The sequence below is a fragment of the Phlebotomus papatasi genome, chromosome 2 (genome assembly GCF_024763615.1).
Source record: "Phlebotomus papatasi isolate M1 chromosome 2, Ppap_2.1, whole genome shotgun sequence".
Classification (NCBI taxonomy): domain Eukaryota; kingdom Metazoa; phylum Arthropoda; class Insecta; order Diptera; family Psychodidae; genus Phlebotomus; species Phlebotomus papatasi.
The window spans coordinates 104,062,883-104,085,466 of record NC_077223.1 but is presented as its reverse complement, the minus strand read 5'-3'; the positions used below and the strand labels follow the sequence as shown (position 1 = coordinate 104,085,466).

Genomic DNA, 22,584 nt, shown 5'->3' with positions numbered 1-22,584 from the left:
TGATACGGTAGTTGTCATTTTCTCTGTTTCTTATGGAAGTTGCTAGGAAAATATCAAAGTGTCTTGTTTGATTTTTCGGCATAATTTGTGAAATATTATTAAGTCCGCAGTGAAAATCGAAGGACATACATCCATTTAAAAGGTGAATAAAAAATATTTGTGAAATATTACATTTAAAAAGGATAGAAAAGTGATTAATTTTCATGTTGCTTTCAAAACAAGTTTTATGAAATCTTGGACAAGTTAATTTTGTGAATAATTTGGTGGTTTTGTGCAGTGAAATCATGTTAACAAGAACGGCAAAGATCCTTAGGTACCCAGAGAAATAGTAGCAAAAGCAATTAGCAGCTGTTTAGGAGAAAATCTCCTGGAAAAGGCTGCAAAGATTTCCATATTCCAAAGACCACTTTTTCTGATAGAATGGATAGTAAATATCGCAAAAACTCCTGGAGAAAGACAAATAGGAGCCTTTACAGAACTCCCAAAGCAAGTGGAAAAGGATTTGGACGGATGGGGAATTGAAATGTGCTAAAAATTGCATCCGTTTTAAAACTATAACTGCTGGACAGCGCAAGGCGTCTGTGAAATTTACAGAACGTCTTTTTGGTTGGACGTCCAGGAAGTTCTTGGTAATTAGCGTTCCTCAACTGTTACCCGGACATAAAGGAGGGATTAGCATAACCATCAAATGTGCAAGTATACAGAGAAAACCCTCAACATTTGATTATCTACATATTAGGTGAGATTCTTAACAATCTCACCTACTATAATCCTAACAAAATTTCATGTCGTCCGATCGACCTCAAATTTGGCCAAAATGTGTCTCAGCACTTCCTGATCACGAATATATATGTGGCTAATTTACGTTCCCGGCCGGCCGGCCGGCCGGCCGCTCTTTGGAGCTTAATAGCTCCTAAACTAAAAAAGATATCGACTTGCGGTTTTCGGCAAAGGTTATATATCGGGTGAAAACTGCAACTTGGTGCATAGACCCCCCACCCCCCACCCCTCCTTCCGCCATTTTGAAGACCCCCCTTTTTTTGTTTTCTCAATAGCTCCGCCCCTATGGCATTCAGCGGACTCAAATTTTAGTATGTTATAGCTGGGCCTTAGAGCTTTCCATCAATACCAAACTTAAGGTCCCCTGACCCCCCTGACCCGAGCTATAAGGGTCCAAAAAAAATTTCTTAAAATGGCCATAACTCCGGTTCTAATTGTCAGAATTTAAAAAGTGAGGGCTTTTTGGAAAGCTCTCGTGAAATGCCACTTCCCCTTCTAACATCGCAAGTTCATAAAACCACCGCTAGGGGCGCTTTTTTTAAAAAGGAAATTTTTAAATCTTAAAAGTTAAATAACTCAAAAATTCCATTGTGCATCGGGCTGAAATTTTAGTATGTTGTAGCCGTTGATTATACCTATCAAACAAAAAAAACCTTAAGTCGATCCAAAACCCCTGACCCGAGCTATAAGGGGTCAAAGTTCGAACATTGACCGGCCTCTATCTCCGGTTCTAATTAACATAGCGACCTAAATTTTACCTTTTTGGTTTCGTCTCGATGAGCACTTTCAGATGGAAGTTCAAAAAGTCACCACAGGTGGCGCTGTGATAGCATCAAAATTCATCGAAATTCAAAGTCACTTTTCTCAAAAACGGCATTGTGCAAGTTAATGAAATTTTAGTATGTTGTAGTCCAGTCTAGGACGTTTCCAAAATGGTGCGTATGCGCGCTGTGGTTTCAATAGAACCGGAGATATGAGGGGTCAAAGTTCACAAAATTCAAAAAATCATATCTCCGGTTCTATGTGACCGATTTTAATGAATGAGGGCTTAAACGAAAGATCTCACCAAATGCTACAACTTTCTAGAATGTTTGAACTTCGTGGGACCAACACCAGGGGCGCCACAGTCGAAAAACCAATTTCAATATCACATAACCTCAATTATCTCGACTGTCGCTGAACCGATTTTGATGATTACTTCAACATAATTGTAGAGCACATTTGTCTCTACATTTCGTCCATACATCATTTTCCGCTCAGACTACGCTATCACTCAGATTTTGCCGTTTAAGTGTGAAAAAATTGATTTTTCGAATAATAACGCTTTGAAATCACTCAGATGCCAATTTGAGTGCCTCTACTCCACCAAGACACTTAAAATAGGGTTTTAAATGAAGAGTCTCACAAAATACAACAATTCTTTGATATAGTTGAAGTTCAACAAATGACTACTTGGGGAACTCTGGATGAAAAAACGAGTTAAGAAACAAAAAACCTCGCTTATCTTGGCTTCTGAGTAATCGATGAGATCATGTTCTATAGGAAAATTATAGAGTACATTCTGGTCTACATTTCACCCATATATCACTTTTCTGTCACTCCATCCAAATCTTTGATATTTTGGTTTAAATACAAAATTTGTATAATTTCACGAATTTGATTCAAGATAACTGAATGGCGTCTTCCAACTTCAGCTCTAAATCGAATTTGCATGCACTCTGAGTTAGCTCACGTTAAGAATCTCACCTACATAAGCCGGTTAGGATTATCTGTCCCTTTTGTATGATATTTTGTCATTAATATCACTATGTCCAACTTTCCAAAAATTTTGTCCAACTTTCCAAAATTTTGTCCATCTTTTCAAAATGTGTTATTTTTTTTAATTTCCGTGAATTTTTCGATTATTCGGTTGCAATATTTAATAACAACTGTTAAGATTCTGTTAAAATATTTGTCAAAGAATCCCATGATACAAAAAATGGTAAAAAATAATTATTTATTCAGTTTAAAAATGCATTTGAAATTGAATTTTTTCTTAAGTGTCTCGCTTTCCACCATTCACCGTATTCCCTTCCAAAAACAAAATGCTTCTTACCTGACATCGGTGTCGTCACAACTTGCTCATGTTGCTGCTGCGGCGGCGGACTGTGAATGCTCATTTGACTCTTCTTTCCCATTTGTGGCGTTAATGTGGGAACCTGAGCGACGCCTTGCAATTGTTTCTCTACGGCTTCTGTGATGGAAGATTCCTACAGAAAACAAAAAACAGTTGCATTAGCATTCCATTGGGGGAATTTTAGGAACTTTACTGTGTTATCACACTTGCACATTAAAATTTTAATATGATTCACATTAATTATCGCTGGTGAGAGTCCAAATGTGTAATTTGTGTATTTGAATCATTTTATATTCAAAATTTGATCTATTTGTTGATAAAAAGGTAGACTTGGCCCGCAAAATTTGATACAAATTGATTTATAGCATTAATGCGAAAAATTAATGCGATTTTCTCATTAATTTTTTAATGTGAAAAATATTTATGCTTTAGGTAAATTTAAGCATATTTTTGCAGGCTAAATCCACTTCTTTATCAATAAATAGAAAAACCCCAAATATTAAGTGACTCAAAGACACAAATAACATATTTGGACGCTCACAAACGACAATTAATGTGAATCACATTAAAATTTTAATGTGCAAGTGTGATAACGCCGTTAGGGAGGCAGGAGGACAGACTAACCTGAAACATATGCTCAAGAGCATGATGAATACTCTTGAAAGTTGGTCTATCTTGAGCATTCCACTGCCAGCACTGCCTCATGAGGTCATAAACTTCAGGTGGACATCCCGGTGGCCTATCCATGCGATATCCCGATTCTAGCTTGTGAAAAACATCCGTTAGATCAATTCCCGGATACGGAGACATTCCGTACGTGGCTATTTCCCAGAGTAGCACCCCAAAAGCCCATACATCTGACTTTGTGCTGAATTTATTGTATGCCAATCCCTCTGGTGCTGTCCACTTTATCGGGAACTTTGCTCCTGCATGAGCTGTATACGTGTCATCCCGCATCAGCCTGGCCAGGCCAAAATCTGCCACTTTGACCAGATTATTCTCTCCCACGAGACAGTTTCTTGCCGCTAGATCGCGATGAATGTAATTCCTGCTCTCCAAGTAGCTCATTCCAGAAGCAATTTGCGTGGCCATATAGAGCAGTGCCACCGCATCGAGAGTTTCCCGGGCAGCTGTTCGGAGGAAATCCAGGAGATTGCCATGACTCATAAATTCCGTGATGATGTAGAAAGGAGGCTCCCTGGTGCAAACCCCAATTAGTTGCACAAGATTCGGATGCTTCATTTCCTTCATGATCGAAGCCTCCTCCAGGAAATCCTTGAGAGCCATTGTGTCCTCTTTTAGTGTCTTAACAGCAACGGTATTCCCATATCTCTTCCAAACTGCCTCATAAACCTCCCCATACTGCCCTCCACCGAGTTTATGCCTCATCACAATATCCGTTCGGCAGATTTCCCATTCGTCCGGTTCCGGACTCAACGGGAACACCGTTGGTTTGTTCTGCTTCGGAGCTGGATACAGCAGAGGAGTAATCAGTCCATGTCCCTCATGCAGGACACTGTGATGATGCACAAGTTCCGCCAGTGTATTGAATTTGGCCTCAGTGGTCACATAAACCTTCCCATCGGAATCCTCCTGAATCCTATAGTGATACACCCTACCCTCATACCTCAAACTGATACTCCTCTGACCAGGTGAACTCTCACTCTCGCGCACCAAGAAACTCCCATTTATCCCAGAACTCAGCAAATACTCAGCCGCATTGCGCGATATTGGTCCATGATACCATGAGTGCTTTTCCAGTGAATTCACCGGTGTCACATAATTCGACGGAACCCATCCCACCAATCCACTGTCACTGTGCGCCTCGCACCATTCCCCAGACTTATTGTACGACAGTATGCGCACTTGTTCACCCTTCCTCAAACTCAGTTGATTCTCTCCGCCAGCCGTGAAGTCATAGAGAGCCACAAAGAGCTGCGGATCATCCTCTTCTGGGCCCGGTGTCAGTAGATTCTCCTTCGAGGTCCAACGATGGGCCGCCTCGAAGCTCACCTGCGACTGTTGGACAGACTGAGACGCCTGAAGGTGACTTATGTCAGTGCCCTGGGCAATTATCTCATCCGTGAGACCCCCCACGAGAGCACCTCCTGGCGGTATGTGGGGCAAGGGGCGAGATTGCAGAAGGGCCTCTGCCGAAGAGAATCCACCATAAGTTACTTTGTTCACTGTTTTCGCGAGAGCAATAAATTTCAAAGGGAAAAAACATTGGCTAAACATTTTGTAAGCTTTTACGTGCTAAGGAAGCAGAACGTATTTAATTTGAAGAACGTGAAAGACTTGGGTGGAATGATAACTTCGATACTATCGAATCGATAGTAGGGGAAAGTACTCTAGGTTGAACCACAAATATCAATTTCAAACTTGATGAATTCTTTTCTGGGAAAATCGAAGATGAATTCCAATTTACATTACACCGAAAAAATCTTTAGTTAATTGATATCCCTTAGTTTCTTTTTATGAGGTAAATAAAAATACTGCGTCGATTTGGTCCAAGGCATGGTACAATTTTTGCCTTCGAATGTGACGGTACATGCCATTGAATCTAGAATTTTCTCGGAAAATATTTCTATCGAAAGACTAAACAATCTATTATTGATTAGCCTGAGGTCTAATACACTCACTGAAACTATTACTACAGAGAAAAACGCTAACAAAAAGAATCTTTTCCAATTTTTCTGAAATACTGCTATTCCAATAGGAATAAATTGTTGCAAAAGCCATATTATCGATATGACAACCCTAAGACCGTCTTCAGACTAAAGGTTTAGCCCAGTTCCCGAGGGTCTCAAACCCTTAAACAGCAACCGATTTTATTGATTTTTCAAAATCTAATAGGTAATTTATCTTTAATAATCCAATTCTAAGTCAAATTTTTCCAAAAAATCTTGACTGATAAGATATTAGAGAAGTTAAGCCTTAGGTCTGAAGCCCGTATAAAATACGACTGTAAAAAGAGAAGGGTGATATTTCATGCCATTTTGAAGTCAATAAACTGAGGTTATTTTGTTTCCGGAAACAAATAAAAACAAAATTTTGGAAATTGTTTCTTAAATGATATCAATCAAATGTCTTGCCTTTCTGTGATCCTGCAAGATCACCATGGTGAGCAATGAAATAACTCTAGCCACGTAACGATTTGAAGACTTAAACATCTTCATCGGACTATCATTTCCAGACTCTCAAAAAGACTACACATTATACTATCACCATTCCGATTTGGGTGAAATGAAAATAAAGCTACAAAATTTGCTATTCCCCTTACGATACAAGAATAATCCTACTTTTAAGTAAGTACATTTATACGATGCATTTAGTCAGCAGCGACGGTGAATTTATTTGCTTTACTACTAGAATCCTTGAGGATTTTTCGAGCGCAATGTGAAGCAAAACATACAAAAATGTGAGGTTGTGGAATAACATATGACATATTAAATGGCGGTAGTGTTACTAAATAAGCATTCGAAGGCATGAAATACTTAAATTCGAAGGCAAGGTATGGGTGATTTTGAAAGTTATCCACCACCCACAAAAATGGTATCCTTCACGAGAAAAACTATGTTGACGATAATCAACCTTAATTAACCCTTTATCATTCACACTTGTCAAGTTTTTCCAAAAATCATTTTAAATACGAAAAAACACATGTAAAATTCTATATTAAAATGAAGCTTTGAGTCTATTTTCAATTTTTTCTTATAAAAGCATAAAAACGAATGACTAGACCCTCTATTTTCGGAGGAGACTCGTAATTGATAATAAGCTAACTAATATTTGATAGAAATGTGTAAGTTTTTAGAAAAAACCAAAAGAAATTCACAATATTCGAAGGCATGAACGTTCAAAGGGAGAGTACTTTCCCCTATCTACAAATCTATATCTGCTAGATTAACCCATTAAGTCAATGTACCAGAAAAACTTGAAGTAGATTATTCATATTTTGGAATTCGTTTCATACAGATTAATAGATGACTTTTTTGAAAAGAAAAAAAATTATCTATCATGGGGGCGCGGGGAACCCTTGTCAAACTCGCGTCTTAACGGTCACTGAATTTAAATTCCGTACATTAATTAATTACAAACTCTTTTAATTTAGTTAGAGTAACTATCTAAGAACACGAATTAGCAATCAGAATTCAAATCAGGATAGAGGATGGAGGTCAATTTTAAGAAATTCAACAGGATGTCGTATTGAATAACTAACGTTACTAAAAATCCATTCCCGACAGCATTTCGGATATAAATTGCCCAGAAACAAATCATCAAAAACCACTAAATTTGCGTATGATGTATAATACCATGGTAAGGAATGGGTTAAAAGAATGTGACTTCTGGTAGGGTAAATTAAGCTAATTGAAAACCTGCTTCAAATGGAAATTTTCCGCTACTCTAAATAGAAACGTCACTGTTTTCATGATAAATACAGTACTAAATTGCTATATTTATATATTTTCCATACCTCAGTTTCATTATTTAGTTAATTTTGCTCCAAATAAAGCGAAAATCCATTCATATTCACAATTTTTAATTTGTAAATTTCTCAGAAAAATTAAAAGTGTACCTTTTCACCATCGAATTTTTCATCGATCGACCATGTTTTCCAATGAAAAACACAATAAAGTAACTGTTGTTTATTCGTTTTGTTTAACATTTATGTCATATTTCTGGTATTTTACTTAAATTAAGTGCTAATCTTTATTGTTAATGGTACGTGAAGTTTTCAAATGAAATAATTACCTATTTCTTGAACAAAAAGAATTTTTCTGAAGTGTCTGCAAAAGCTTCAATAATAGGAAACCCCGGAAATATGATTTTTTTGGAGAGATTTTTTTTTATTGTTTCAGATGGGAAAAGAGAAAAGACCAGGAATAAGAACAAATTCTGCACTCAGGAGCAACTCAACAAGGTTTTTGAAGCTTTTCGTCGCGGTTTCACTTATACACTGTTTGTCTCCAATTAGAAACTTTCCCTTGTCTCCATTTGGATTAATTTGTTTCCAATAGAAGCATTTTACACTCGCGTATTTTTCTTGTATTTAAGAAGTTTTCAAATTATATCTAAAGAATTTTCACTAAAAAGTAACATTCTAAAAGAGTCAAGGAGCAAATTTATGTAATTCTCTTCAGAAAAAATATGAACTTAATGTGTTGTATCTTCTGTCAAAGTTAAAGCGTCTTGGAATGGTTTTGAATTAGGACATTTACCCTAAATATTTAAATTATCTACAAAATGTGCATCTATCGTTTAAATTTTTCACAATCGACAGTCGATACTATCGAAAATAAGTTACCATGTCGCCCCTGGATTTCCTCTTTTGCGATCCTAAAAGTCGAAATAATCCCAATAAACTTTTGCCTGAATTTTTAAGATTTTCCTAAAAAAAAGCTTTGTTAAGCTAACAAGTGGTTTTTGTTATTTTGTCAAAAGGATGTAACATTAAAAAGTCCGCATAAGTTTATACTTTTTTCACAAACACTGTTCGTATGATGATCACTTGACAAACATTTCTTGTTCTTTTACAAAAATTTGTTCGTAAATTGTGCGTGAAATTTCGTCATTTCTTTGTAAAGTTTTGTCAGACAAACAAAGAAATACGAACAAATTTTTGTAAGAAAAACAAAAAATGCTCGTCAAGTGATTATGATACAATCAATGTTTGTGAGAAACTACAAACTTTTACGAACCTTTTGGTGAGTTATCCGAGATACGAGCAATTCTTAAGTCCCCAGGTGGGAATTTATAAACATTACGAACAATTCTACGAAATATTTACCAATTCGACAAAACATTTCCTTACATTGTAATATGCAATAACATATTTTTGACAAATTTTTCTTAAAAGGTCTGGAGATGCTTGATTCCGGAATTTTCTCAAGCGTCATCCAGAGCCCAGCATGCGCAAGCCAAAGTCATTCTCATTGGAAAGGGCTGCGGTTACTACTGAAGATCTCACGGAATGGTTTCAGATTTGTCGAAAATATTCTTGTAAATTGAGTGATCCAATTAAAAAAATCATTTGATCCAATTAGCGAAGTGGCGTTCCACTTTTAGTGAACGTTAATTTATTTCAGTATTATGATTATTTTATAAATATTCTTTAATATTTTTGATAATTCTTTATTATATTATGTTTCTGAATGAAACAGTGAATAATTCTATGGATTTGGAAGAAGTAAAAAAGAATTTCATCAGTCCAAAAAGAAGTGTTGTCATTGTCACATATAAGATTAATTAATACTTTCTGAACTGCGAGAATGCCAAAAAAGATAGGAAATATTTTATCTTGCCTCTCTTTCGCGTTTCGCTCGAAAACTGACCGAATCACAGTTGGCACGCATGGAAAATTGCTCGAATTGCTTTTAATACGATTCAGAAAGCAATTAATACGAACAGTAATATCTTACTCATCGTATTACTCCACTAGAGTGTACTCTGTCTTACACACGTGATTTTCCATTTGAAATTTTGCATACTATACACCTCTCTTTCCGATTTTTCTTACTCTTAGTATTAATTTTATATGTGACACCACGGTAAGTAGCATTCTACGGAAAACGATCCGGTTACCGCTTCTTACTATAATAATTGTTGTTTGATCCGTAATTATTATTTTTCGAACTTGGCTGGCGTGTACAATCGACGAAAGAGTGTTGCCACTGTCTTTAGAAAGTTTTCAGAACAGTTAATGTGAAAATAGATGCAATTTACCTTTTTAGACTTTAAAATAATTTAAAATTGTTTATCGTAGAATCTTTATTAGCTTTTACAAATTTATTTTAAGATTTTTAAGGTACTTAAAGCTTAAATATTTATCTGAGTATTGAGGGACATATGAAAAAAGTTAAATAATCAGTAAATATATTTTAAATATTATTTTTTTGGCAAAACTCATCAAAATATTTAGTTGAAAGTTTCTCTCGTGAAGTGTGAATGTTATACATTTAAAATTCGCCACTTGATACTAGAGCTTTAAATATTTTTAGCAAACCCGTAACATCAAATTAATTATATGTTTGTATATCAAAGCTTCTACAAACTTTGAATTATTGTGTGCAACAAGTTTTATTATTGGATCAACAGTGTAATGTTGTTCGTCATATGAGACTTTTTTTTGATAAAATAAGTTAATTAAATTCATTGAGAATAATTTAAATTTGTAAAAAAAAATATGACTAATTCAGTATTGTCGAAAAGAAAAACCTTGTTCAGAAAAGGCTAAATTTAGAAATAACATTGTGTTAATTGATTCGTCTTTTTTGTAGTTCTTATCATAATAATTGAAGGTCAATTTCTGCCGCTTATCAAGAGCAAGTTCTGTGACAACGATCTTCACTTTCACTTCAAATCCCCCAACTTTCAATTTTTGGCAAGCAAAAGCATTTCCTCAAAATAATTTCTTCGAACAATTTTCTAATCATGCGAATCAACCTTTCACTAAATCTCCACCTTTTTTTTTGCAGTGATCCATTTAAAAACTCTTACTAAACACCTGATTTACTACTTAAATCAACTTGGAAATACAATTTTCATGCATAAGAAATTACAAAAATCTTGATCTCAGTCGCTACAATAATTGTTGGAGTTTAGAAAAATATTGCTTATTCACTGAACAGAATCACTTTTCCTCCGTTGAACAACTCTTTCGTGCTCGTCTCTCCTCTTTTTCCCATTTACAAATCCACTATTATCAACATTAGTCACATTAATGATTGTTTTCGTGGAAATTCGGCTTTCTGGAGGTTCTTTTTTTTCTGTGTAAGAGTTAGTCTTGGGCTTTCAACTGCCAATTTGCAACATTTTTTTTTCTCAGTGATTCCCATGGATGTCTTTATTGCGAAGAGAATCCTCTTAAGACTTTTTAAGTGTGCTTATGTGGCAATTTTTTTCTTCTTGCAGAAACGTCTTTTTTTTTTGATTTGGGAAAATACCTTTGCTATTGTTTCTCGCCTTGTTGACGATGGAAGAGAGTTCTTGTTGGCATCGAGAGTCTCTCTTTTTTGACCAATATATTTTTGTGACGAATTCACCCGTGAAATAAACAAACCATTTTCACAATGAACTTGGAAGAGAAGTTTGTACGCAAAATGTGTTTAGATCATATTTTTCTTTCATGCTCATTTAGTGCTGAGACTTTTTATTGCTCGAATTGAAACAACACAGGCAACACAGCTTATGCAAAAAATCCATGAAAAGTTGTATTTGTGGAAAATTTCACGAATCATAACTTTTGAGGAAAATACCGCCTCGTCCTTATCTGATCCCATTGCATTTTATTTATTTATTTCATTAAAAAAATTTACAACCGAATACAATTTCTTGTAGGAGAAGAAGGTGCATGAATTTATTTTTAACAAAGGCGTGATAAAGCGTCCCAGACTTTGCGTAAAGCTCGCATCATTTATCGTTTACTGGTTTTCAACTGATTTGAACAGATTCATAAATCACTCAAAACAATGCCCAAGATACACCTTAATAGCTAATATAATTGAAATTCGGATAAAAAATAGTTATCGGTTAAGAACCGGTTCAGAACCGATTGGAACCGGTTCAGTTTTACAGAAAATTCCAAGACCTTTCCAACTAGACCAAGCATGACCCCATTCGATTGATAAATGCGCTTTTTAGTGCCTTTTTAACCTTAGAACTTGAAAAACTATGCCTGGGGAATCTCCAAGATATCCAAAAATAAAAAAAGAAATTGCACGGTGCGTTTTCGAGCAATCCCAAATACTCATGGTTTGGGATATGAAAGAGAGATGAATAAAGGGATAATAAGGAGCATGTTAAAGGTCCCAGGGTCGAAATATGGGGAGAAGGGAGAGTGAAAGTCCCAAGTCTCTATCTGTAAAATCTGTGCAGTCTCTATTTACAAAACAATTATGCCCCTGAGCTTCGCGTCTCAGTTGGCGGATATGGAATGGCTGTAGTTGGTTCTAGGACTGGCTATAGTTTGTTTGGAAATAGCTACAGGCACATATCAGTATCTTTGCGTCTACGAAAGGTCCTTAGTGAATACTAAACAGCGAACCACGCCAAAACCTGTGTCTCCTGGGTAAGGAGGCTACACTCTTAGAAAAATTAGTTCGTACAAGCTCATATGCAGTTATTAGAACTATAAAATATAGTAAATATAGACCCAACTATATATTTAGTTTGGGTAACTAAATGAAATAGTTGACCACAGTTAGTTAAAGTATCTTTTTCATTTAGTTATTACAACTAAATCAAAATAGTAATGGGTACTATAACATATTAGTTCCAATTACTAAATAAATGGGGTTGATACCCATCTTATTGTCTGTAATAACTATATCATATTAGTTGTGGTTACTATATAGCATTCATTGTGATGCATATTTCTTATTAGTTGCTTAAAATTCGAAAGAGCTTCAACGCATTACTAAAATAAAAACCGCTCTTTACTATTGGAAAAGTAGTCATAACTTTATGAAAATATAGGCCCATCTATTTACATTGGTTGTGAGAACTAAAAGGAATTAGTGACCAATATTAGTTGGGATAATGATTTCATTTAATTAACACAAGCAAATATAATTGTATGAAAGCATTATGAAATAATTGCCGCAACTTATCCACGTAAATATTGTCTTATATTCTCACTACTAATAAATTTATTATGAGTATAATGTTTTAAGAATATAAGAACTATTTTAAATAGATTTGATAATAATCGCCCGAACAACTAATTTTCATTAGTAATCACGTCTAAACTTTTCTAAGAGTGTAGTGACCACAGGCTTTCACCCTGCTTTTCAGTATTTTACTCGCAAAAAAAGAAAACAAAGAATCTTCTACTGCGTAAAGCGGTGTTGTCTGATGAAGATCTATCAAGATTAAGTTTATCCGAAAAACGGGTTGGCTTGAACCATCTTGCCCTTAATGGGGATGCACAATAGGATGCCTGGGTGCAGCGGTTCCTTTGTGGAAGCGCCCCCATTGTAATCTAATCTATGGTACCCCAATTCAAAGGTGCCCCACTTCCCCCTACTGCCAGTAAAAGGCCAATTGACGAGATCTGTGAAGTTGCATTGTGCTGTACAGAAGAACCCCGCTATAGGCCATCGCTCTTTAGTCCACAATTTATCAACCGTTGATTTCAAAACACTGATTTTAATGCAATGTTGTCATAATTATTTTAATATTTTTGGAAAACTTTATTGAGTAGTTGTGATAATTGTGATCCATAATGAAGAGAGCGAGGACATGTACCACAATCGCAAAGGAAGTGGAAGCCGTCGAGCAATTTCAATACTAAAAGTCGTTGATAATACAAGTGTCAAATCTGGAACCAAATATGGCCTATAGCGAGGCTCTACTGTAAATCGCATTATGATGAGGTCTTGTTGGGGTATAATGGTCTCTACACACTAGGAACAATTTCTTTAAAAAATGTCTTTTTAAAGAAAATCTCCCCTACGAAGAAAAGTCCGATTTTTTAAAAAAAGGCAATTTTTGACGAAAATCGCTTCTAGTGTGTAGACACCATACTAGCCTTAATAGACTTAGACTGATTCTCGAGAATATTCAGCCTGTAAGATGCAGTAGTAAAGGATTAGGAAAAGGAAATTTATGCAAAGGGAATCGATATTCCTAAACTCTCAGTATATGACAGTTTGCGAAAACTCTTCACTGTTAAATTTTACAGCCTAAATATTCTCGAGGATCGGCCTGGATCTATTTGGGATTTCAGGTTTTCAGGCTTCGCACATATAGTAAGGTAGGGTAAGTGGATCGTTTTCCGAAGAGTGCTACTTAAACGCTTGTTTTTGGACTGATTTTTTTTATAACTGCTAATTTATTGCAATCTGTATAAGATACATTCAGCAAATGTTTTGTTTAAATATGACAGGATGGCATGAGGGGAAATTAAGCCCAATGACTTATTAAACATTATAATTTTTTACAAAATAAACTTGGTATGGATTTTACTCACAACATAAAAACATAAATGGAAAAAATGTAAATATCACAGCTGGTTATATCACAGAATTGGGAAGCGAGATCGCTTGAACCTAGTGAGGGCACGTGGGCCTAATAACATCCTTGCCAGGCTATTAGGATGAGCCATTAATCTTTGTCCATAGGTTTCCCTGAGCCTACAGATCTCCTCCTGTACTGAAGGTACCTGAAGTTCATGTCTGATAAGGTCGTTGGGAACATACCAGAGGGCGTCCACTAAGATACGCAGAACTTTGTTCTGGAATCTTTGGATGATTTCAATGTTTGAGTGAAATGCAGAGTAATACGATAAGATATTACTGTTCGTATTAATTGCCCGTCAAATAATATCTGCAGATATCTTTAAGATTTCTGTAGAGAAAATCTACACCTCTACAGAATATCTGCAGATAAATTCTGTAGATATTCTTACGAATTTTATTTGGGCTTGGGACAAAATTCGTCAGAATATTTCGGCAGATTTATGACGAATCTCTGATGAATTTCTGTAGATATTCTGTAGATTTTTTCTACATTCCAGACTTTCCAGACAAGATGTGTCAGAAGAGATGGAAAAATTTTTCACTGAAGTTTGCAAAATTCTATAGAGTTATTCTTAGTGATATCACGGTGTTTATATAAAATAAAGAATTCTGCGACGCCGTGTTACAAGTAGAGAAAAGTGAAGTGAAAACTTTAAACAGAGTGTCGACCAAAATTTCGTGTTTTTGTATCATTCGATTGGTGATTTTTAAGAAATTAGTATTTTTGCTCGCAGTTTTTTTACTTATCTAAAATGTGTACTCGGTAATGCTTGTTAAGCAGAGCATACAATTTTCTTTATAACTTCTACAGTTTCTTCATAAATCAACAATATTTTTGTGAAGTAATGGAGGTTATGCAGATTTTCTAGGGAGAAATTCTGCCGAGAATCTGCAGATTTTCTCTGAATGTACTAGAATATACCGTTAAAATTCAAAAAACCTCAGAGTAAAATCGGCAGGTAGAGCAATGATTTGACGGGTGCTTTCTGAATCGTATTACAGGCGCTTCGAGCAATTTTCCATGAGTGCCAACTGTGATTCCGTCAGTTTTCGAGTGAAACGCGAAAGAGAGGCAAGATAATACACTTGCTTCCTTTTTTGGCATTATCGCAGTTCAGAAAGTATTAATCTTAATATTAATCTTATATGTGACATGGCCATTAAACGCTTGTTTTTGGACTGATGAAATTCTTTTTTACTTCTTCTAAATCCATAGAATTATTCACTGTTTTATTCAGAAACATAAAAAATTTTATCAAAAATATTAAAGAAAATTTATAAAATAATGATAATACTGAAAGGATGCACTAACTGGGTCGCCTTTTCGTTAATTCACTTTTAATTAAACCTTTGGATTTAAAATACTTTTTTCACAAGGAAAAACCAATAAATGTTTTCAATTAACCAGCTGTTATTAGGGAAAGTATCACTGCTAGAAAATTTTTAATGAAGAACCCAGTTGGCACAAGACTGAAATGAGTCGATTACACTCATTTATTGGATAAAAATATTATTTTTGCTTTTTCTCAAACTTAAATAGTTATATTATGTTACTGTAGTGACTATATTACGGAATTAAAAATAAAAATATTATTTTAAGTGGATTAGTCATAAACGATCCAGATACCGAAGCGTCCGGATTAGCACACTTGACTATACATTCTGGCTTCAAAAGCTTCAAAGCCTTCCCCTAGTTCCATTTAGAAATAGGTGAAAAAGCTCAATTTCAGAGGTGCCCGAATTTAAAGGTACCCCATTAGCCCCTATCGGAACCACTACAATCCTAATACAAATTCTTCCTTAATAACCAGAATACGGGAAAGCTTTAACAGAAAGTACAGTAGACTCTCTCAAATTTGGGCATATGTGACCGAAATGTCAGCCGAATTAGATAGAAATTCGGGCGACAAACTTTTTGAAATGCAACGATTTTTTATTCGTGTGCATATAGATATTGAGTTTACACACTCATATATAACGTAAATTGCATGAAAATCCCTCAATAATGCAAAATCACATCAAAACTAAGACAAACCATGCCAAATTTGAGCATATTTAATTAATTTGATAATCATAATCAAACTTGAAAAATGACAACAAACTTTTTTCAAATGTAACCGCTGCCCGAATTAAAAAGTAGCCCGATCTTAAAAGAGCCGAATTAGCGAGAGCCTACTGTAAGACACAAATTAAGACGGGTCCTTATTAATATCTACAAAATATCCACACGAATCTTAATATATAAACCGGTTCACACTTTCGATTAAATCTTTAATTATACACTGAGAAAAAGAAGAGGGTGCGATTAACTTTTTTTCCTCATAACTTTAACACTTTTTAGGTGTAAAAAAATATCCACATTTGTTAATGTTCATTTTACACATCTTTAAGGGTAAAATTAACATGAAAAAGGGTTGATTTAACCCCTAATACACCTGAAAAGGGTAGTATTTACACCGATTTCGGATCAATAATGCAGGGTAAAATTAACATTTCCGGAATGTTATTTTAACTTTTTCGGATTTCTCTCAGTGGACGAGCACTCAGCGAATTCACCCTGGACAGTGTTTTTTTCTTTAACATTAATTATTACTTCACATGACTTGACTATTGCATGGCAAAAATTATTTTAAATATTAGATTTATCACTGTGCTGAATTTTCCATTTTACTGGATAAAAGCCCAGCTGTGTAATAAATATTTTTTTCTTTTATTTGTGTCGAAGAGAGACGGGAGTTTGTATGGAAAGATGTGTGTTTGGAATGGTTGAATGGAGTCATTGAAGGGGTATAAAAGTGAAAATGAGACAAGGACGTTTCTTACGTTCTTGAGGTTCTATTTGGTTTTTCTTTGTACACCTTTGGGGCATTTTGAGAGCTTTAGTTCTGGCCATCCAGTTGAACTGAATAAGAATATTTTACGTACGGAAAATGGTGTTTTTGGTGAATGGAGAAGAAGGAGGTGGAGAAGGTCAGCCGAAGAGAGAGAGAGAAAAAAACGAATAAAGAACAAAAAACTTGCCACTGTGTTCAGTGAAGATGTTGGAGCCCAAGATGCCTCGTTGTTCCTTGTTGGGGCGCGGTTTCATGCGACTGGACCGGAGGGCACCGTGCCCCAAGGTACCACCGCCACTGGAGATTGTACCTCCAGCGCCACCATGTCCCGTGCTTCCGGTTCCAGCAGCCCCAACACCTGCTCCACTGCCGGTGGCTCCGCAGCTGCTGGAGCGCTCCTTACCCTGTTGCTGACCCATAACATCCGCACACACCTCACCACCTTAGCACAAGCACCCCGACGACATTATTGGCCCAGTGAAATTTCCCAATACGACGACGAGACGACGAGAAAACTGAAAGTGCATCGCGGTGGCGAGCGACCGCAGACAGACTTTTTTTTCACACCCACCCCAGGGGTACAGGGATGACCACAGGTTGCCCCTTTCTGCACTTGTCCACTTCTACAAACACTACACTACACTTTGGACCACTTTTTGGGGCAATCCATCAATTTTCTCAGGAGCTATTTCACAATTACTTTTCACTTCCCGACACTTTCTGTGTCCAACTTTTTTGACAGCAATGTCGCTCACAGAGGGAGTTTCCTGTGATTTTCCGCGAGGTGGCGCAGCGATTGCAAAGAAAGAAGAGGTGTGAGCCGAAGAGAGAAACATCATAAAAGCAGTGTTGCCAACTCTAGGAGATTTTCCCTAGATTTAGGAGATTCGAGTGGACAGGTCCGAAAATTTTGATCTAGGAGTTAGGAGAATTATTTAAGAGAATTTTTTTTTTTAGAAATTATCGAAATTATCTAGAAAATTTATCAGAAAAATTGCGACAAACACAATCTAACATGGAAAATGTCAACAAAAGCATTTAAAAAAGCATTAAACGTGACTACACTGGAATTGATTTCATCAAGAAATACTTCATAAAGGTTTTAAGGCCTCTAAACATTGGGAGCAATTTTTGTCAAAATTTGCATTTTTGACAGAATTTTGACGTTTCTGCCTACAGCACTTCAGCGACTTCAGCCAATTTCCTTCTAAAAAGCATTTTTTGACGAAAATTGTTCTCAATGTGTAGACACCTAAAGAATAATTCCTATTTTTGAAGAAATTTTAGGAGAAAAATTCTTCCACATTGTGTTTCTTTTCTTCAAATATTTTTGACAGATTGCTAACATATATTCCCAAAAGTCTCTTGCTCTTGTGATTGTTTTTCACGAAAATTTGTTGTTTCGCTGCTGAAAAATATGAGAAAAGTGTTTGTTGAAGTTCTTTAGGATAGTATTTAGTGAATTTTTGTAGACAATATCCTAAAAATGCAAAAGAAGAGTGTTTTTTTTTGGGGATTTCATTCTGGTGGAATCCCCAGCTTTGAAGGAAGGAACATTTCCACACATTTTTTCCCCTTTTAACGTAATCTCAGCTTGATTTTTTGACTTTCCCATACTATTTTCACTTTGTTGTTTTTCTTTTTACATGTTTCTTTTATGGATTTTTTTGCATCTCTATTGACTTTCTAAAATACACGAATATAACCTCAAAACTTTGTCTTATTCAATTATTTTGGTAATTTGGATTTCCACCTGGAAATTAAAAACTGTGTAGAATAATCAAAATGTAGCAATATCAGTTCATTCCTTTTTTTTAGGATTATATTAATGCATTTATTAGAGAAATTGATATTCTCATTTTTTTGAAAGAATTAATAATTCGTCAGAAAACAGCATTTGGGGTAGATGTAAACACGCAATTTCAATTTCACAAAATGAGTAGGTAAAAGAGCGGGAAATTGACCTTCATGCGAAATGTCTAATTCATTGACTACGAAAAAATTGGTCACATGATGTCGAAGAAGTCACATGATGTCGAAATATGGGGAAAATCCATTGAAAAATGTCTTTTATTTGCATGCTTTTATTCTTTTTCCTATTTTAATATTCCTTGTAAAAATTGTAGTGATTTTTTGAAAAATAAACAGTCTTTATATATCTCTTAAGTAATTAAAATAATTGAAAGTGGTGCAAAGTTAATTTCAAGGGTGGAAAAAGGGTGTTTACATCCTCCCCAGAAAGTGTTTACTTCTACCCCAGGTATTTTGTGAAAAGAGAAAAATGCACAGTGACACAAATTTTATTTTTATAGAAAACTCAATTGTTTTCCAGCGTCCGCATTACCCGTAATGAATTGCCTATACCCAAGGGTAAAACATGAGCTAAGAAAGATTTTCCAAAAAGTCACGGTGTACTTGGAAAATCAGCTCAAATTCGCATCTATTGAAAATGGTTACATGTGCCCCAGTCTCCCCTAGTCCATGTCATTTTTTTTAAAATTATCAACGATTTTTAGTATTGAAATTACTCGACGGCTTCCACTTTCTTTGCGATTGTGGTACTTGTCCTTGCTCTCTTCATTGTGGATCACAATTATCACAACTACTTAATAAAATTTGCCAAAAATATTAAATATATTAATATTAATTATGCATGTCGCATACTAAAAAACATAACCTAATTTAAAATCAGTGTTTTGAAATCAACGGTCGATAAATTGTGGACTATAGAGCGATGGCCTATAGCGAGTCTCTACTGTATCCTTCTCTATTCCGTATTCTCATAAACAAAGAAAAATTATTTTGTTTTCCATCCACCAGTAAAATATTGCATGAGAAAATTTTTAAAGATATAGGGGGAGGCTTTGAACTTTCGCACACAAAAATGATGTTCAAGTTCAGTGAGTTTTTCTGACTACCATGCAAACCGTATGGATTCTCCAACTATGCCAAAAAAATGTCTTACTTATAAGGTTCATAATCCCACCAAACAAAATCCCAGGAAATCCTTAGATTTTCCTCCAGAGGAAAATGAAAATTTAATGGCGATTTGTCCGATAGATGAATCAAGTTTCTATTATCGCACACGATTCACGCCATCATTGAACACCCCATTTTCACCGTAAATTTTGCACCGGACACTAAAAGTTGCACATCATTGTTTAAAGGGAACTCTAATCTACTTGATTAAACCATTTTTATAAGGAATAAAACATTTTAATATCACTTTTTTGGAACTTTTCTGAGAGATGTTTTATTGACATTAAAAACCATTTTTTTGCTTGATTCTACGAGAATTTCACTCCGGAAACGGTTAAATCTGATGAATACTTTCTTGAAAAGTCCAAATATCACCAAATTTACACGAATCAATAAGTTTTTAAAGCTAAAAATTGACTAAAACTCAGCAAGCGAGAATACCACACAAGATTCCACCATTCCTCCACGGAGCCGGATATGCACAAAAACGTTTGAATGCGCATCATTGAAGATTTCTCTGTTCCTGCAGCTGCAGGAATCGGGATTTAGCACAGATATTGAGCTTCAGCAGGTGAACAAGCTAAAATTTTCACAAAACATCTTCTTACGGACAATTTCTTTTCTTTGTCATGCAAAACAACACAATAGTGAGGTTATGTCAAAGATTGTCAAAAAGCAGTTGTAAACTGTATGAGCTTATTGCAGATGTGATTCTTTCATTGCACATTCAGTTTGTGCAAGCTTGAAAAATATTTTTATATCAAAGAAATCCAAAATTGCTTAATAATTACTCAACTGCAACCTATTTGAGTCAAATTACTTCTTGTTTATCAACTTTACGATTTTTAAGTTTTCCTTTTTAGTGGTGGATCAAATCGGTAGATTACAAAAGATGTGAATATGAGGGATCGCATCTAAAATGAAGTTTCTTGGAAAATGTGAGAGAAGCCATGTCTTCTATGTGCGATCGATGAATCTGAGTCAAGTTTGTGAATTTTGTTCCACCCACAAAAAGTGCCTGTTCAGCCTAAAAGATTTTTACTTAAATCTGATTCCTAATAACCCTTCTACCCTCTGTGATAGTAGTTTTTCAGAAAAGTGATATTAATTCTGCACAATCGTATGAAATATTGCACAGCAAAATTACAGTTTTGGACCTGTTTTTAATTTTTGTTTCCTAAAACTAGGGGAAAAGGATTAGACTCCCAATTTTTTCAGGAAAGGTGTGATTTAAGACTAGCTACTAAAATATATAGCCATCAGTGAAAGTTATAAAGTAATACCGGAGAAATTCGAAGTGTCCGATGGTAGCGTATGTGCGAAACATCAAAGCCTCCCCCTACGCACGGAATAAATATTCTTGACAAGGCAATACTTCCGGGACACGGGACTCCCGGTGAATATTCAAATTCAAACATTTAAAATTTAGGAGATTTTTGGGAGATTTGAGCATCTCGAGGAGCTGTTGTCACGAAGTGTTGGCAACACTGAAGAAGAGGTGTGAGCCGTGGAGAGAAACGTCATAAAAGTTGCCTCATTTTTTGGCTGAAATTTCACAATTTTTCTCTTGGTGATAAAATTGATATTTTCCGGTGGTTTTTGAGTCAAATTGAGGATGTCGGATTGGGATACGGTAACTGTGCTGCGCAAGAGGGCCCCAAAGGCATCGGCCATGAAGACGGAATCGGCAATAAATCAGGCTAAAAGGCAGGGTCTTCAAGTTGACACCCAACAAAAATGTAAGAGGAATTGTCTCTTCTACTTCCATTTGCTCTCTCTGAAATGACATCCGGAAGGGTGATACCATGGTACCATGGACATGAAAATGTGGCATTTTATCTTGGTAGATGGTGCTGGTACAAATAGGCAACATGTTGCCACGAAAAATACTGCCAAGCTGGATAGAGAGACTGAGGAACTGAAACATGAGAAAATACCCCTGGAAGTTGGCAAGCTCATCATGCAGGGACGTCAGGCTAAAGGGATGAGTCAGAAGGAACTGGCAACTGTAAGTCCCCTTCATTTGATTTTCCTCTAATCCAGGTCAGTGTATATTGATTTTTTGTGCTTCCCGGATTCGGCAGAAAATCTGCGAGAAGCCCCAGGTGGTCAATGAATACGAAGGTGGTCGAGGGATTCCCAACAATGTAATCCTGGCCAAGATGGAGAGGGCACTTGGGATAAAACTCCGTGGAAAAGATCGCGGCAAACCGCTCGTGCCTCCTTCGAACAAATAATTTCGCAGGAGGCATTCAACAGAAAAAAAACACACATTTCCTCATCCAACATCCCCTGACCTTTAACCATTTTAAAAGATCATAACAGCTTTTTCCTGGACAAGAGCGGCCAAACATGTTTTTTTTATTATAATATCCAGGAGGATGTGGATGAGGATGGACTAATGATGGTAAAGATGAGTTTTTTCATTGTAGATTTTTTTTAATTTATCCACATCTCGTAAAAATCTCATTGTTGAACTTTATTCTTTCTCATCGAACCAAATTTAATGCTGCGATTTTTAATATTAAACTTTGTAACTTCCCTCTGTGCATTTCGGGTTCAATCCCCTATTCAAAGGATTTGTGTTTTGGTCCTTATCAGCCAAAAAGAAAAAAAGCTGCGCGATAGAGAGCAACACAATTCCTGATTTGAAGCCAGAATATAAAACTCATAAAATCATGATATTTAGTCGATTTAGGGAGTAGTGATCTTGGGAACTCTAGAGACCGCTTAAAAAACTGTCCAGAAATAAGATGATTATAGTTGATCATTTTTTTGAGTCGCTATCAATCTTGATCTTAATATCAGTGAATTTGTAATTTCGAGATGGATCATTAAAATTCTCTAAAGTCTT

The 22,584-nt window shown here is 35.7% G+C and overlaps 2 protein-coding genes across 3 annotated transcripts in view; one reads left to right on the top strand and one right to left on the bottom strand.

Moving 5' to 3' along the window:
- LOC129800548 (tyrosine-protein kinase Abl) overlaps nucleotides 1-17,532 on the bottom strand; it is a 28,929-nt gene extending 11,397 nt beyond the window's left edge. The window contains exons 1-3 of one of the 2 annotated variants that reach the window (XM_055845018.1): nucleotides 16,939-17,532; nucleotides 3,521-5,082; nucleotides 2,876-3,029 (exon numbers count right to left, since the gene is read on the bottom strand). In XM_055845018.1, coding sequence (XP_055700993.1) covers nucleotides 2,876-3,029; nucleotides 3,521-5,082; nucleotides 16,939-17,170 — 1,948 coding nt within the window. In that variant the 5' untranslated portion in view covers nucleotides 17,171-17,532. The remainder of the gene's footprint in view (nucleotides 1-2,875; nucleotides 3,030-3,520; nucleotides 5,083-16,938) is intronic. The other variant, XM_055845019.1, reaches the window with a different exon arrangement.
- Nucleotides 17,533-21,164: 3,632 nt separating this feature from the next.
- On the top strand, nucleotides 21,165-22,584 carry LOC129800547 (endothelial differentiation-related factor 1 homolog). Its single transcript, XM_055845017.1, has 3 exons — nucleotides 21,165-21,469; nucleotides 21,578-21,738; nucleotides 21,815-22,584. Exons 1-3 carry the CDS (start codon nucleotides 21,346-21,348, stop codon nucleotides 21,965-21,967), a joined length of 438 nt encoding a protein of 145 aa, XP_055700992.1. The 5' UTR covers nucleotides 21,165-21,345; the 3' UTR covers nucleotides 21,968-22,584.